Here is a 17,289-nt window from a genome sequence, read left to right as displayed (position 1 = left end):
TCAGATAGATTTATTCTGAAACCTGTGATTAGGGAGGTAGTAGCCAAAAGATGGAAGGGCAGTGGAGAAAGGCTAGAAATGGATGCTGGCATCAAAGAGGTAGGGACAAAGTCAGAACGTGAAATACTAGTCAGACTTGTACAAGTGAAAAACGGGCTAACCAAGCTGGGTAGGAAGCAGGGGATGGACTGCTGACCACCTGGCACTCCCTGCTGAGTGGCTCGGCTTTGCTAATACAGGCTGCTCCCACATCCTGCTGGGAGCATCCCATCTGCACTTTGGTTAATAGGTGTATTTTCCCCTAGCTAATGCGGTCTGGTAGATGTGGTACCAGCTCCACCCCTTGCCACAAGCAGCTCAAAGATTTCTGACTGCTTCCTTCTTGCCAGGCTAGGGGAAAGGCATCCTCAGTCTTGGCAGGTCTCCCTGATCCAGTGGGGAGCTTGATACCTACGCCCAGGATGTTCCCTCTCTTAACTGCCCTTCTGCCTGGAGTGCAGAAACAGAGCACTCAGTGAGGCTATTGTGGTCACAGTGTTGCTCTTTGTTTCCCTTTTTTGTCAGATATGGGCAAAGCAGAAAATGCCCTTGGCACTGGGTGTATCACATCTTGGCATGCTGTAAGGGGAGCGCAAGGACAGTCTCGCAGTATCTCTGCCTGCTAATTGCTCTGTCTTGTTTTGGGTGAGCAGGTGAGCCTGTTTCCAATTCTGTAAGTGAGGAATGTTGTAATACCAAATAATAAACCTGCTCCTCCTCTTCCTGATGTTGGCACCAGCTCCTGGTGAATTTCTCAGTCCTGGAGTACGTTTCATAACACGTGTGACTTTAAAAGCACCCTGAGGCTGAAGAAGCACAGGGGCTGTTTTCCAGATATTCATCTAGCAGCAAGAGATGCTGCTCAGTGCATCCCCAGATGACATTGTTGGAAAAGGCTTCCCTCAGCAGGATACTCTTGTCAGGGCAGTGGCTCTCAGGAGGAAATGCAGAGTGGCAGCACAATGCAGACAGCAACGCCATGGTGTCGTATTGATCCCTGACACAGCAGGAGCAGCAGGAGATCATCTTTTCACGTATAAGGAGTCTGGATGTAAATTTGAGGTACCGCATTGGAAACCTTGTAATGTGCTATGTGATTGTTGCATCAACTCCCCTGAGGGTTTCATCAGCAACTGCCGCACTGTAGCTTAAAGCAGCCAGGCCTTGCCCTGTCTAGCTGCATCTGAGGCTAGAGTTTTGCAAGCATCACACTTGGAAAACGCTCCTATTAAAAAGAGTTAGGACAATACTGTGGACTTTGCAAAGTGACCTTGTGGTAATGGCCAGGAAGGAAAGACTAGTGTGTCCTGGGAGATGTTTGTCTCTCTGAAAGCACATCTCTTTTAAAGAGAGGAAATTAACATTCAGGCAGAAAATGCCGTCTCTGTCAGCTGACGGTGCCCAGCAAGAACTGGCTTGTAAATTAAAGCATTTATTTGTGAAGAGGAAAACTGTTCTCAGTGCTACAAGGAAAACTGTTGTGCCACTGTCATGATGGGGAAGTTTGAATCATTTAAATAACTTGTCATTGTGTGCTGCTCTTTACAGATGTTACAAACATACCCAGCTGGTTTTTAAATCCTCACCTCCTCCAAGAGGACCTGCTGAAGATAATTATAGTACTGTGTCAATATTGACCAGTTACCTCATCCTCAGCAGCGGGGACTTCGGAGTGCTGTTAGTTTTTCCTCAATGCTTCTTTGTGAAGCTGCATTTTTCTTTTGTAAGTGTTGTAAGAAATCTTTGGAAACCAAGAGGTATTGTGCTGTTCTTGCACCAGGGCTGCTACATCCCTGCCTCTTTGGATGAAGGCAATCTTTGTTAAATGTCTTGAGGCTGTCTGTCTTGATTACATGTCAAAATGGTCCATGAGGTGGACGTCCAGGCAGTACTGATACAGAAATCATAAGGAACGGTCATAACATTGTTGCACATTTCTGTCTGTGACAGGCAGTTACACGTGTGCCGTGTAGATGCACAGAATCTGTTGCAGCATTCATTTTACCACGTAGTTTGTCACTGGTGTTTTTCTGAAATCTTCTGAACACGACTGCTGAATTACAAAATCCTAGCTTCTTTGAGATGCCCTTTCAAGATTTTTAAAAGGCGCTGTGGCTCTTACTGAACCTTACTGAAGGGCAGGATACAAAGACAAGTTCTTCTTTCCATGCAGTACCTGACGTGTGTGTAAATTTTACTCATTTCCTTAGAACAGCTTCTGTCTGCCACTTTTATTTAAGAGGTGGTGGCAGTATTTGACACCTCACAAAATTTTTATAAAGTAGTTGCTGCAAGGTCTTTTAGCCTAGAAAAGAGCTTGTGAAATGTAATGAAAGCGTTCAAAAGTCAGGATGGTTATTGATGAGTCTGAATCCAGAAATATCTGGGAGCGTGAGGATCTGTTTCTTTCTTCATGTGGTGCGTAGGTTCAAAGTCACACTCATAACGTGATAGGTACTGTAAGCTTCCCTATAGCCAAGATACCTTCTCCATAATGAACCTCATGTATACATCTTCAGGGTTCAAAGCATAGGACCCTAAACTAAATGGAGCTTTTTTGTCAGCTTTATGTTCAGTCAATAGAGTGGAGCATACTGCCATGTTTCCTGATCCTCTTGCTGCTGAAATCAATAGCTGAAGATTCCTTTGGATATTAAGAGGAGTAGGATGGAGCCCAAAACAACCTCCCTAAAGCCCTTGAAAAGTATCTACCCTTTCAGATTCAACTACTGACTCTATTCTTAGAGACATTTAACAATATAAAAAGGTTGCAAGAATTGTAAAAAAACATTTCTGTGAATGGCAGAAATAAAAAGAACTGGAAATAAGATTCTGTAAAAGGATGGTGTTTCTCAAGATTTATAACCTTCATTGTTTGGCCACACTTTTTTCAGAGTTTATGGAAATACTCAATTTCACTTTATCAGGTTAAACATTTTTCAGCTAACAGTTTTGAGAGGAAGGATAATTGGAATTCACCAGAGGGGATTATTGCTTCTCTGAACCGGTGATGTTAGTCTTCTCTTGATGTGTACATTTGCCCATGAATGTATTTATTTTTTTTCCTCTCTTTCTTCAGTTGTTTTGGTTAAGAACTCCTTCACGGAATCCCAGTAAGAAAATCTGCATGTGTGTTCCAAGGAGTGCTGATTATTCCATCCTCTAACTAAAAATAGACATTGTGCAAGCTGGCACTGAAAAATAATCTACTGAATAGTAGAGAGTGGGAGAAAGAACAGCCATCTTACAGCAGTTACAGCCTGACATTGCTGTTATGTTCACACACATCTGTGAGTGGCAAGGGAAGTGATCCTGCCTGCATAGAGAAACATGGCCTTGGAGTAAGATCATAGAGAACTCTTGTGAGAGGAGGGAGTGAGTTGCACATAACCAAGAGTCCCTAAGATTTGTTTAGGATTCTGATTTTTAAGTTCTGTGTTTTGTGAAGAAGTCTAGGCACCTAATTGAGGCACCAAATTTGGATGACTAAAGCTAACACCTGTAAATAATCGAAGTGACATCAGTTGCTGGTAAATAAAATTTCCTTTAATGTTTGACGTTTGTGTTTTTCTAGAAACAGGACACTGAGCCAGGTGGGTTTTCTGTTTGGTTGTTTTTCTTAGTCTGAAAGTAAACTAAAAAATCAAGTATGCTGTTGTCAGCTGAATGATATCTTTTACTCTCCATCCTCATTCTTGGTTTCTTCTCCCCCCACCTTTTCTTTTTTTTTTTTTTTTTTTTTGTCTTTTCTCCTCCATAACAACTTCCTTGTAGAGTGAGCCAGACCTGGAGAAAGGGCTGGAGATGAGAAAATGGGTCCTGTCAGGAATCCTAGCCAGTGAGGAAACATACCTGAGCCACCTGGAGGCTCTGCTGCTGGTAAGTGCTGGTGGCAGATACCATTTCAAACACTGGTACTTAAATTTTCACTGGGCTTCCACCCGAAGTTTTACAGAACTTCACATACCATGGGTTACAAGTTACCAGGTGCAAAGGGTACCTGTTCCTCCTCTTCTCCAGTAGAGAAAGAGAGGCTTAAAGAAAGGGCTGGATATGGCTCAACCAGGGAGTTATTAGTGTGGTAGTATCTAGGAGCCCTGTCTTTCAGTATCCTCTGCTAATTGCCAGGTACGTTGCTGTACAGTTGGACAGAGATTAAGGAAATGGAGTGCAAAGGGATTTTTATTGCACCAGTAATATCCTGGGAAAATCCACCTACCAGGGGTGGCTGATCCCCATGAGAGAACTTGTTAGTGTCTAGCTTTCCGGAGTTGTGTGAATGCAAATATCATTTATTAGTAGGATGAAAAACAACTGTCTGGAGGGATGTGTGGTAAAGTGGCAAGGGTGAATGTACTTGGTTTGCATGATGATTTCCTTCTTTCCTTATTTCAGCCTATGAAGCCTTTGAAAGCAGCTGCCACCACTTCTCAGCCTGTGCTGACTAGTCAGCAGATTGAGACAATATTCTTCAAAGTGCCTGAGCTATATGAGATCCACAAAGAATTCTATGATGGTCTCTTTCCCCGAGTACAGCAGTGGAGTCACCAGCAACGTGTAGGGGACCTCTTCCAAAAGCTGGTGAGTCAGCTACCATCACCAGAGTTTCTGTGACCTCTCATTCATCTCTCAGGTGCTGGTATGATTCCCTTTGGTGACTATGTGTAGGCTGAAGGGATAAAAGGCCATAGTTGGGTTAGATGAGAGGCTTCTAGCTTTGCCACTGCAGTGAAGGGCCTACATCAAAAATTAAAGACTACAGGAAGCTATGCTACTGATACAAATACAGTTTCATAGAAATGTTGAATTCCAGGCTGTCTGCAGTGTCATCAAACCGTTTGCTTTAGAGGAAGATTGGAGAATGGCATTGTTAAAAAGCATACTTTTTAACACTGACAGCTAAGTGTTCCTCATTATTGCTGAACTCCCTCACACATGCTTCCTTCCCTCTGTGGTGCTTTGCTCTATCTTGTGCTGATTTTCTCTGGTTTATGGTCATCACCTTTGGCTTTGCTTTTCTACCACCATCCTGGCCTTGATACGCTGATGCAGTCAACCTGCTGCTGAGAATCCTCCAAGCAACCTCCACAAAATTCTCGAAGTGCAGAACACGACAAAGACACATACAGCGTATTCCTGAGGCTGAATTAAAATTGCTGAGTTTCTGAGCCAGATAGCAAATTGTTTGCATTCTAGGACATTCCTTTGGCCCCTGTAGCCTCTCCCCTAGCATGTGCAGAAAGCAAAGGATTAAAGGAGCTGTTCTTCCTTTTTAGAAAAGAAAAGAATCTCTACATTCCTGAGGTGCCTCTGATTCTCAGGGTAGGACTGACATTCCAGTGAGGGGTTTATTGGATGGGGAGTGTGCTTTACCAGGGTCACTCAGTTGTTAACAGCTGTGTAGCCCAGCATGAGCTCCATACCCTATGGTGCAGGGGCAGATGGGCCTAGAAGATGATGCTTTCCATCCCCAGCAGCAGCTCAAGATCAAAATATGGGAACCTACTTTTCACTGCCAGCACATTTTAGATACCAGGGGTCAAGTTGAGGCCTTGGTGAGTAGATCATGGTATGCAATTTGAGCAACTGGTTTAAGAAGACAAAAACACCTGCTGCTGGTTGCTGAAGCAAAGATACAGAAGGCTGCTGAAAGTGGAAGCCTTACAAACTATTGAAAATGTAGTGCAGCAATGCAGATAACACTAATTGAAGAAGACCTGAATATATTCCTTACCACTGCTGGCTGTCGAGCAAGCTTTGACTCACCATACAGCTACTTAAGCCTTTGTTTAAGTCATTTCTTGCTGATGGTGATCACAGGTCTACGAGTTAAGCCCTTCTGGCACTCTCTTTTTATGTTCCCCTGATTTTTGTGCGTTTGTAACAGAATCGTTGATTTTGTTGGATTCGTATTGGAAGCAAAGGAGCAATTGCCCTACTGCAGGAAGCTTTGAGCTAGCTTAGCAGTTTCAATTTCTGGTGGTTTGGTGCAGTATCAGTGGGAATTGTGAACTCTTTGCTTAATAAGATAAAGGTAATAATTTTTGGCAGGCAGTGGGAAGCAGCTAGATGAGAGAGATGGCAAGAACACCAGGCATTACAAGACATCTATACAGGATGTACATCAAATCTTTTGGAGCAGACTATTTACTTGTGGTTATGTCATGCAATCTGATGATAAACACTGGAATCCTTGTTACTATCCTGAGGTCCCTGGGGACATCAATTTTCTTTAATATCACGCAAAACAAATTACCGTAGATTGAAATTATAGATAATGCATGCAAGGAGTTCTAGAATTTCATGTAGTCTGGCACAAAGTACATTGTACTTTGCAACAACATTGACTGTTATTGCACCTTTTTCCTGTGGAAACTAAGGAAAAGAAAAAAAAAATAGACGTTAGGCGTGTGGGAGTGAAATATGCTTCTCATTTTTGGGGAATATTTTGTATGTATTTTTTTTTATAACTAGAAGGGAAACACTTTAGAACTGTTTTCAGAAATGAAGAAATATTTAGTAAATATTATCACTGATAGTTTTCAGGAATGGAAAGAATTTTAACCAAAACCCAATTATTTCTACCAAAGCTTGTTTAATTTTTAGTGTGTTCTTTTTAATTAAAAAAGAGAAAACGTAAGCCAGCATGAAAACTGTGTGTGAGCAATATTGCTTTGATTGGAAGCTCAGTTTTTAATGAAAAAGGTGTTTTTTCTGACGGCATGTTTAGAGGAGGAAAACAAAAGCTTAGAGAGACTGTTCAGGAGTTAGCAGGAAATGAAAGAGCCACACAGGAATGGAGAAACTTTAAAGCTTTGCTATGTTAGCTGGCATCATCCAAACCCACATGTCATAAGCCCTGCAAATGGTCAGTAATTCTGGCAGCAGCTTCTTCACAGAATTGTGCCGCAGTGGCAAATACAGATTTTAGTCTCTCCACGCTGCGGGGGCCAGGTCATCCCTGGCATAAATGAGCGCAGTTTCCTTCAGCTTCAGCCATAACCATGTTATTTTGTATGAGGGTTGAGTTTGGTTCCTAGTTTTTCAGTAAAATATGCCCTAGGAAATAGCTTGCTGTTTTTTAGCCTCTGTTAGCTAAAGAAATTTGTGCAGGGAATGTTCTCCAGAGAGTGTTTTTTTTTCTCTTCCATCGTCTTTTGCACAAAGCTCTGTAGCGAATAGGGAACACAATGATTATGAGAGAGCAGGAGAGGAAAAGAGCACTGTCTGTGGGAAAGATAACTGCTCTGCATGTTGCACGTCTAGGGCAGAAGTATCAGGGAAGTTGCTGAAATAATAAGGTAAGGGCAAGCTCTTCTGGTAACAAATGTCTCTAATGGAGCCTTTTGCAGCACTCCGCCTGTTGGCTTGGTACTGACCATGCAATTGCAAGCAAGTTCAAGCTGCTGAGGTGTTTACAGCACAGCCAGTGCAGCTCTGCAACACAAAACTAGCTCTGCAGTCCAGACAAGCTTGGAAGCTACCGAGGGATTCCCCGACCTGGGATCTTATGTTCTGTGGGATGAATATGGCTGCAATTCCTAAGTCAGCAAACCAGATCAGTGCTAAGACTCAGTGATAACAATGGCTTAGTACTGCACTCTGAGGCCTGCTCCATTTTCTTCTGGACCAATTGCATATTCCTTCTGCTGGAAAACTGCCATTTTCAGTCACCTAGTGCTACAGTCACTGCCTTCCAAACACATTGTGCTCTGGATCACTTTTCTGTATTTTCAGCACTCTGCTGCCCTTATAATGATGTTCACTAGTGCAGATATGGGTTAATATCTGGGTTTGGGTTAGTGTGTCCATCATACAAAAGCTAACAAGTAACTTACTGGGGTGACATTTGTGCTGTTGGGCTGAATCATTCCTATCTGATTCATTTTTTGTGGCAAATACCCAGCAGCTCCAGTTACATCAATGAGCTAAAATATTAATAGATACTAATCTGGCAGTTCAGATGGGAAAAATAGATGGCAGCAATAAGGATGTGTCATCCTTGCAGGCTCCCACATCCTTCACAGTGAACTCGTTCAGCATACATGGAACTGGGTGCATGGGAGCACCTGCCCTGTTTAAGCAAAGCTGACAGGGCAGAGGTGTCTTTCTGGGCCTGCTCAGCATTCCCTGCGATTCATTGGCATGAAGGAACGTGACCTGATCATTAGATACTGAGGCTAGCCATCCCAAACTGTCTTCTTCCCCAGCGTTTATTTTATTTTGTTTTGCTTCCTGCAGGCCAGCCAGCTGGGAGTGTACCGGGCCTTTGTGGATAACTATGAAGTTGCTATGGAGACAGCAGAGAAATGCTGCCAAGCCAATGCTCAGTTTGCTGAAATCTCTGAGGTAATGTCACGGTATTCAGACACACGAGCTGTCTGGATCTGACTAATACCCTGCGATGTCACTTCTGTCTATCCTCCAAGTATCTTTGCAGCCCTGACTTCTGGAGGCTCCCATAGGCTCGCTGCTTTGGCTCATGTTCTTACAGTGATTTATACTTTGGGCTAATAGAGGTGATCACATAGATAGCCTTTATGTGCTGTCCCCACCCAGGGAATCTTGTTAAAATTGGCATTGCTTTGAACTTCTCAGCTCTGTGCCACCTTCGCGCATTTCTAGAAGGGAAAGCTGTATTTGAGTTTCTCAAGTATTTCTCTTGCTAATGATGATGCTGACCGTGGTGTAAAAAGCCATCCTTAATGGCTTGAATTATGGCTGTCAGTGGAATTGCAGGTTTCACTGGTGTGAAGAGAAGGACAGGGTAGGTCTCTGTTTAAGAAGGCAAGTGTGTCAACCATAATCTGTAATATTAGTCATTGAGCTATTCTGATTTCCCCTCTTGAAGAGGAGTACCTTGTGTCAAAGCGTTTTGAATACTTTTTCAGGCTTCCCAGGCCACTGGCTTTGCCTGCAGTGCGTGGTCTCACTGACTCTTTGTATTGCGGTGATGATTATATCTTGAAGAACTTAGTTGCCAAGAGAACATGAACTTCATATGTGTGTCCTTAAAAACAAGCAGATAAATAATCAGAGCTGAATAATACTGGGGGCATTCATTGCCCTGAAAAAAACTCCAGAGTACATTCAACATTGCACGTCGCTTTTGATTTTTATGATAAAGAGGTGAAATAAAACGTATTCCTTCTGTGAAATGAGGGAAGCAAGGCTTGCCTTTTGGGATCTGCTGTACTATTCATCAGAGTGCAAATGTCTTCTACGCTCTCCTTTCCTGAGGATTTCCATCAGGTTCTGGTCCTTTGCCTGACTGCTTCTGTGCTCTAGTGGTATCAAGTCATTAGTAAAGTAGCTTCTCCTGTGCTTACTTTTCTTTCTGTACTAAAATGCATTTCATGGACTTTCACATTTATTTATAGTGATATGTATAGATAGTATTATGGTAGTCCCTAGAAGACAGAATAGAGATTAAGGCCCCGGGGTCCTGGGCTCTGTGCAAATGTGATCCCTCAGTTTTGCTGTTTTCTGAAGGCTAATTCTGAAATCATGCTAGTATCTACTGTATTTGGAATGGTGGTGATGATACTTTTGCATTTGTGCCCTGGTGAGGATTTCAGAGCTCAGCACATAAATGCATGTAACTTCACGGTTCACGTATTATGAGAAGAGTCACATGCATTGTTCCTTTTCTACCATGAAAGAGAGCCGACTTGCCCAAAGTCACCCAGCTCTGAGTACAAGTATAAGGAAGTATAACCTGGGGGTACTGAATTCCAATCCTGTACTTTATTTATTGGTGGTCTACACATGCTGTGATAACAGCTGCATCCCTATGGACCTGTCTTTCTCCTGCAGGTGATTTAAAAACTCCACCATACCTGTTACTATAGGTGGTTCCCTGCTTTGCTGCATCTCTATTGACACGCACTCCTAAGAAAATTGCTTAATATTTGAGATGTGTGGGTGCCTGTGACATGGCTGTGGTGGATTTACCAAGAAGGAAAGCGCATTTTTCCTTCACTGATTTGAACTGTGATAGGGCTGACCTCCACTCACACTTGAAGGAGCAGATAGTGTCTTACGTTCCTATGTGATATTTCAAGGTGACTGACCATCTGCTATGTGGGTTTTCTTTTTCTTTTAGAACCTAAAGGCTAGAAGCACAAAGGAATCTAAAGATCAGACGACGAAAAATTCCTTGGAAAGTGAGTGATCCATGCAGAGGAGACTGTGGTTTGTCAGGACTGTGTGGAGGCTGTTGCCAAACCTCCACTCTTCCTTTTTCTTTGTAAATGCTGGAAGATTTTGGAGTCTTTGGCTCTACCTGCGAAATCAGTGCCCTTTTGCTAAGTAGCAGAACTCATGCATAGCAAGCTACATGCATGGGGAAGCCCCTGCCTGGCTTAAAACCTCATCAGTCCCTTTGGGCAAAACTAGGCCAAGCAAAGGACTGCTGTGATTTTAAGAGAACATCTGCTACCCAGTGACAGCACAAATGCAATCCTAGCAGTTATTGTTATATGGTTTTTGCCCTATGGTAGCATCTAGAGAGCCTGGTCAAGATCAGGTTCCATGGCGCTTGTCTCTATGTGCATAAGTAGAAGACAACCCAAGTTATAAGAAGCTTCCATACTCACTAATATAAAAGCCAATCTCCTTCCTGTTTTGGCCTACTATCGGTATTTGGAAGCACTCAACGTGTCATGCTGAACTCCAGAAGGAGGGACGCACTGCCAACCTTTCAGAGACCTCCTTGGCAACTTTAAGAGTGCAAGGCCCAATTCTGACCTCTGGGACCAGGCAGGTTGCCAGGGAATTGTTGGAAGTGTGCCGTGCTGTGTGCAGTTGTTCTGTACTACCTTGCGTGCTCCTCATCCACTGTCTGGCAGGGCGTGCTCACAAGGGGACATCTGTTTGCTGTGGAGCATGTTTATTTCCTCTATGTGTTCATGTGTGTTTTATTGACTGTGCAGCACATTAACTTTAGAAAAGGGAATTTTCCGGTAGCTCATTGGTTAATAAAACTGTGCCTGTACATTCAGTTGCATTGGATATGTTGCTCTATAGGGGCTGTATTTAGATACCTCTTCCTTATGTTCCTGCTGCTTTTTTTTTTCCCACAGCTTTATTATACAAGCCAGTGGATCGAGTGACTCGCAGCACGCTTGTCCTGCATGTAAGTATCTGAAGGGTAGTTTTCAAACATTAGGCCCCTTTCCTATTTTCTTCACCCTTCATATTTTCCATGGATCTGTGGGACTGCAAAAGTAAACCTGTCATGCTGCGTAAGAGTCTCTTCCCTTTACACTAAGGGGCGGGAGTCCATAGGTTGGACCTTACTTTCTCCTCAGTTGTGTTATCAAGCGGGGAGTATTATCGTCCTGCTCTGGAGATAAAGCCTTGCTCTGATCTTTAAGAATAAGCTGGAGCATCTTGTCCTACAGCTCTAGTTAGGAGCCTTCAGACCCTTCTGCTTTCCAGTGCTGCTCATGGTTCCGTTCTTTGTGTTCGGTGTCAGGATTTGCTCAAGCACACTCCGGTGAGCCACCCTGATCATCCACTCCTGCAGGATGCTCTGCGGATCTCACAAAACTTTCTCTCCAGCATCAACGAGGAGATCACTCCTCGTCGACAGTCCATGACTGTAAAGAAGGGGGAGGTGAGGCTTCCTGCTTTTGTTATTTTCTCAGTTTCTAAATACTGGTTGTACCCTTTCTGTAGAGCGGACTAGGAGGTTATGCTATTAATTAATTTGTTGCTAAGATACAGTTTATGCAGTGTCCTTGTTCTCTAAAGCTGTGGTACAGCTCTTCTCTGTTTTCTGTCCGGAAAACAGTTTGGAAACCCAGAGGAAAAATACGATTAGAGTTTTGTCCTTAGCACTGTTGTAATCATTTGTCATAACGTAATTTCTATGATGCATATTGCTATGCACTAAATGAATTTGTATTTTACCTGCAAACTGAAACCAAACAGGAAGCTTGGGAGGAGAAAAAGGTGAGGAAACATCAGAAATCATAAAAGATTAGGAAAAGCTGTTTTCCAGAATCTTCATTCTCATCATAAAACTCATTTTTTGTGTTCTCATTTCTAAAGAAGAATGCTGTAAATGGGACTAGGAAGCAAAACAAGTGGAATGGGTTGGGAAAGCTAAGGGAGGTGATTGACTCCTAAGGGTGTAACATAACTCTTCTCAGCTCTGCTAGGAGCTAGACTACACACAGGAATTTCTAAGATGCGCAGTACCTTTACCTGCGTGCGATGTGCAAGGAGGACATAGAGCTACACAACATTGAAGTCCTGCATGCCTCAATGGGCTTGATTCATCTGCCTCATAATTTCAGTAGAAGGCAGTTCAGTCCTTCCTGATGAGGAAAAGCCAGGACTGACAGAAGTATCAAGAGAGAAAAGGATGTAGGAGATTGGACAAAAGAGAGGTGCAGCTCAGATAGTGTATGTGTAAGAGGAATTGTGGCAGCATGCCAGAGACATTGGCTGACCAAAACTGACCCAAATTGCCCTGTACAAAAACATCTCTTGCAAAGCCCAGGAGATTGTTAAGATACCATGAACCTTCATGATGTATTCCCAAATCCTGTCAGCTAAACATGCTCACTTTTAGCTGTTAAAGTGATTTTCAGCTGACAAAGATTTGCTAGAAGCTGCAGTACTGGGAATTTGGTGTACTTTGTCCCGCAAGTCTTGCTCATTGTCTCATTTTGTCAACTGAGGAAGTCTGCAGCTGAGAAAAGAAGAGGAGGGGCTGAGTAATTGGAGGCTGAGGTGGAAGCTCAGACATCAGTCACCAGGGCCTCAGTGATAGTAGATGGCCTCATTAAAGTGGACGCTGATTGAGTCGTAGCAGAAATCACAGGCTTCGCAGGGGGAGGGAATGCCCTTCGCAGGGGAGGGAGCGTTTTGTGTTCTCTGGTTGTCTGTCAGCATCTCAATGAGGGATGCAGTCTTTGAGAAGTGTCATGCAGAATCCTAATGAGGTGCCAGAGCCCCGGCAGAGGGACAGGCTCAGGAGAATGATCCCGATGATCTCTTTTTGGAGTGGTGTATTTGTCAGATCTTAGAAAGCAAGACAGGGAGGCTTGTCAGGATTGGGCTCAGCGGGCTTGTTCGCACTCTCACTGGTCCTGCAGTGACTCCGTGTATGATGTGGGGAGGGAAAGAATGGGACATACCCAAGGAGGGGGTTGTGGGTGGAGGGGACTGGGAACCCTTTGTGCTTTCCTTCACTGTATGTAGCTTGCACTGAGCCCAGGGAAGAAAAGGACTTGCTTCTGATGCTTCCCAGAGTTTGCCTTCCACTTCAGCAATCTGACGGTGGATACTTTCTTTAGTCATTTGGCACCAAAATCCCACTTTTTTCAAAGTGGTAGTGCCCCAGCTGACACCACTCTATGTCTAGAGAGTAGGTATGTTCACTCTCTATGTAGTAATCCAGAGACACAAGTGTGCTCCCAGCTATTCTCTGTGGGTTAGTGACGGCTGCTCCTTCCTATAAGCTACTCAGCTTGGGGTCATAGCTGGGTTTTGTTTATGCCTGTAAATCTTTCCTTTTCTACTTATCCTTTCCTCCCACTCGCCTTGCTTGTGCTTCCCCTAGGGTGACAGGACAGTGTGCAGTTTGCATCTCCTAATTGACTGCTCTCAATGCATAATGCATTTTTTTTTATTTTAATGAATCACCAGCTTGCTTTGATGGCTTTTTTCATTATTTGTCTTCCTCCCATTGAAATTTCCTTGGTGGAGAGGAAGGAGGGAAAACAGCCCTTTCCCCTCATGTATTGCTGAGGTGCTGATCTCAGTTATCTTTTTTTCCCAGTCCTTGCCTTTTATGTGGAATATTTTTCCCCTTTGAGTGCATCATGGGGAGGAGTCAAATCTCCTTTGCCAGCCTCTTGCTCCAGGTCTTTTTTTCAGGATTTCTTTGAACTGGGGAAAGCAGCCAGTTGTTAATCTCCCTAGTGACAGGCTGCTAAGGAGGGGAGTGCAGGTCAGGAGAGAGTACAGGCTCATCAGCACAGTATTCCTCCCTTTTGCAAAAGGTGATTCCCTGCTCTGGGAGCATTGACTCAGTCTGACCTGCCTGCTGTCTTGTGTGATGTCAGGTGTCCTTCCTGCACATCAGCACCCTGGTTCTGCTTGGCTCAGTAGGCTTTTTCCCAATTCTAGACTTAAGCTTATAAACAGAAAGTTTACTGTGATGCGTGGACCGGGTTTAATTTGCTGGGCTGAATGAGTATTTGAGGTAGTGCAAGGGGATGGGAACAAAGGCAGTAAAACCATTCACCAGAGGGACAGAAAGGAGGGCTACAACAGGGAAGGCAGTGTTGATGGGTTAAGGCTATGAACACATAGTCTGGTCCTTGCTGCCTGCCAGGCTATCCTTCTCTGCTTTGTGGTTTGCTGAGGGCTGCAGTATAGAGGAGCCAGAAGAGCACCAGCCTGGCAACACGAGGGAGTCAGGAGGGCTTATCTGGGCTCTTGGATCTGTTTCCATTCAGCCTGATCAGCTGCATTCCCTTGCTCCCTCCTTTTCCTATCTTTCTACATTTATGGTTTTACTTTTTAACTTTTTTTATGGGTTATCTGCAGGTATCCACTTTGCCAACCCTTTAAATAACCAAACAAATGCATGGAGGGAAAGGGGGTCTGAGTAGCACTTCACCTTCTGACCCAGAATGCGAGTGATGGAGAATCTTCCACCCCTTAGGACCATGGAGCAGGCATCTTATTTGCTCACTACTGATGCTTCTTCACCACTATCCTCTTGGCTTAAATAGGGAGCCTGTTTAAGGTTCTATGGGGGATGGTCCCTTGGGGAAGCAGGAAAACAAATGCTTTGAGGTGAAGGATGTGCCACTATTATGTGCCAGAAGGAACGGAATAATAACCTTTCTAGTCTTATTAACAGAGCAGCTATATGGACTCCATGGTTGGGGTTGTTTTTTTTTGGCTGAGCCTGGATGCAAATGACTGTGGAGTTTGTGTCATCTTTCCCTGCCAGAAGTAAAGGCTTATGTTTCCAGCTAATTCAGCCCATTCTTGTAAAGCAGGAATTAGTGAAACTGCCAAAAATTGCAGAGTTCATTTGGGAGATGGTGTTACCTTTCTTGACTGCTGCTCATCTAATACTCTTTGCAGAATGTTGTTTCAGGGCAGTTCAGACCAACCTGAGTGGTGGTGGCTGCCATTCTGCCTCACCCCTGGCCATGCAGTCCCACCTTCTCTGAAGTATTCACACTGGTATTTGTGTGATTACACAGCAGCATGGAGGAATCGAGCTGCATAAAAATGAAGCCTTTTTGAGTTTTGGGTCACTCTTCTGGCTGAGCGACTTAGTATCTGGTCTCATCAGCACCAGTCCAGACGCACGAGGGCTGACAGACAGTTTCTTTTGGGATCAAGCCCGCTAGATCACATGTTGGATCAGCTTATGCTACTGTGCGCTTTTTCCCTTGCCCTGGAGAGAAGAGGCTGCTTGGCAAGTTGCTCTGCCATGTTTCTAAATGTGGTTTTAAACTGCAGTCAAGGGACCTGGGTATCATTGCCTTAGGCTCCCATTTAACTTGGTAGAGACCAAGTGTGCCAGGGAAGGGAAAGGACAAAGGACATTTGCAAGGGAGCAGAAGTGCAAACAAAAGCCTCTGAAAAGCTGGGAGCTAAGCTTAGACACAGGCAGCCATGCACAGCTTGAGGCCTGGTGCCTACTGCTTCTGGAGGCCTTGGGCAGATGTTGGCAACAGAGCAATCAAAAATGATCTTGGATACTTCACACTCTGTCTTACAGCTGGAGCTCCTGGTGACAGGAGCTTTGGAAAGAAAAAAGAAAGGCTATTAAAATGCTCAAAGAGCAGCCAGTTTAGCTCCCTAGGCAGAGCATCCCTTTATTCTGCAATGCTGGTCTTGCAACACACGCACATGAGGAATCATTTTCTTCCTACGCTCTGCAGAAAGCCAAACCACCTCTTCCTCACTGACATATGCCAATACCCATCTCCTGCTTTTACCTTCCTCCTCCTGCATCACACATGTTCCAGTCCTTCCCAGGGTTCTCACCCACACACACTGCAAGCCTCTGCTGTCACTACATCGGATGAGCTCTTTCCTCGGCACACAAGTGAGGAGACGGCCTTTTGTACAGCTGTAGTTCTGTATGAGTAGATTTTTAAATTCCTCTTTTTGTAATGTGTCTCAGACAAACTGGTCTTCTGCCACACTTCCTGGAGTTGAACAGTATGTGACAGCAGCAGGATTTATCATATGCAAAGAGCACTAAAACGCTGTAGGATGAATAGATGAGCGTACAGGTAGTCATGAGGTTGGTAGCGGAGGAGGGGAAGATGCTCACTGACAGAGGTAAGAGGAGGAGGACAGCAATAGGCAATCCAAAGAGGGTATCCAAGCACTGAAAGATGAACAGGGAGAGCTCTTTTGTCCAGAGAACTGAGGTGGGTGGGAGAAGAAGCAGGTGAAAACATGCAAAGGAAAGCAGGGCCTAGAAAGGAGACTTAGGATTTATACTGCACCAGTACAGGAGCTTTACAAGAGCCATTGAAGGTAACAGTTAGCCCAGGCCCTGTGTGAGAGATTAAAGATGATCCTAATTCACTGCATTATGATACAAAATAGGAAGTTTTCCCCCAGACTTCATGGGGCATCTTTCTATAGCTGAGCTGAGTTCTTGTGCTGGACACCTGACAGTCTTGGGGCTATCTGGGGAAGAGAGGGGGTCACTCTGCCACTGTGCTGTCACTATGATGCTAAGCTCATATTTTCCTTGGATGTTTAGTTGGTGTTTCTGTAATCTATATGTCGTTTCAGGGTATTTTAGGAAACCTTTAGCACCTTCGGTAACCTTAGCAAACAGAGTAACTTTGGAAACAAGTAGAGAGATGATTTCCCACACATAGGCTGTTGTATGTCATGTACAGCAGGATTACCCAGCCAAAAGACCTCATGTTTCAGGAGACCCTGTTTCACAGGAGGCCACCACAGGAATTGCTGTTGCTGGCCCTGGGTGGGAGGAGTTGACCAAAATGGGCTTTGGTTTCCAAACTGCTAGAGAAGGCCGGTGGAGCTGAGGTGGCACGGGCATCTGACTGGCACGAGTCCTGTCTGAGGGGGCTGCTGGCTCCCCCAGGGTGGGTGGGGTAGGATGGGCTGACTCATGCTGGGAGGTCCGGGAAGGTGCCCTGCGCTCCCTCACTGTGGGGTTTGGCAGGGATCTGGTAAGCCAGTTGGGAAATCCTTTTATTGTTTCCCTCTGACCTGCTG

The 17,289-nt window shown here is 44.4% G+C and overlaps 1 protein-coding gene across 1 annotated transcript in view; it reads left to right on the top strand.

Moving 5' to 3' along the window:
• The window catches only part of BCR (breakpoint cluster region), a gene marked incomplete at its 3' end in the record, with an annotated part of 84,203 nt that overhangs the window by 57,492 nt on the left and 9,422 nt on the right, over positions 1-17,289 (top strand). The window contains exons 3-8 of the mRNA XM_009888605.1: positions 3,814-3,918; positions 4,435-4,620; positions 8,281-8,388; positions 10,145-10,205; positions 11,124-11,176; positions 11,519-11,659. Coding sequence (XP_009886907.1) covers positions 3,814-3,918; positions 4,435-4,620; positions 8,281-8,388; positions 10,145-10,205; positions 11,124-11,176; positions 11,519-11,659 — 654 coding nt within the window. The remainder of the gene's footprint in view (positions 1-3,813; positions 3,919-4,434; positions 4,621-8,280; positions 8,389-10,144; positions 10,206-11,123; positions 11,177-11,518; positions 11,660-17,289) is intronic.

Source organism: Charadrius vociferus, unplaced genomic scaffold (assembly GCF_000708025.1).
Source record: "Charadrius vociferus isolate BGI_N301 unplaced genomic scaffold, ASM70802v2 scaffold917, whole genome shotgun sequence".
NCBI classification, from domain to species: Eukaryota; Metazoa; Chordata; class Aves; order Charadriiformes; family Charadriidae; genus Charadrius; species Charadrius vociferus.
Note: the sequence above shows the minus strand (reverse complement) of the source record. Positions and strands in the feature narration are given on the sequence as shown.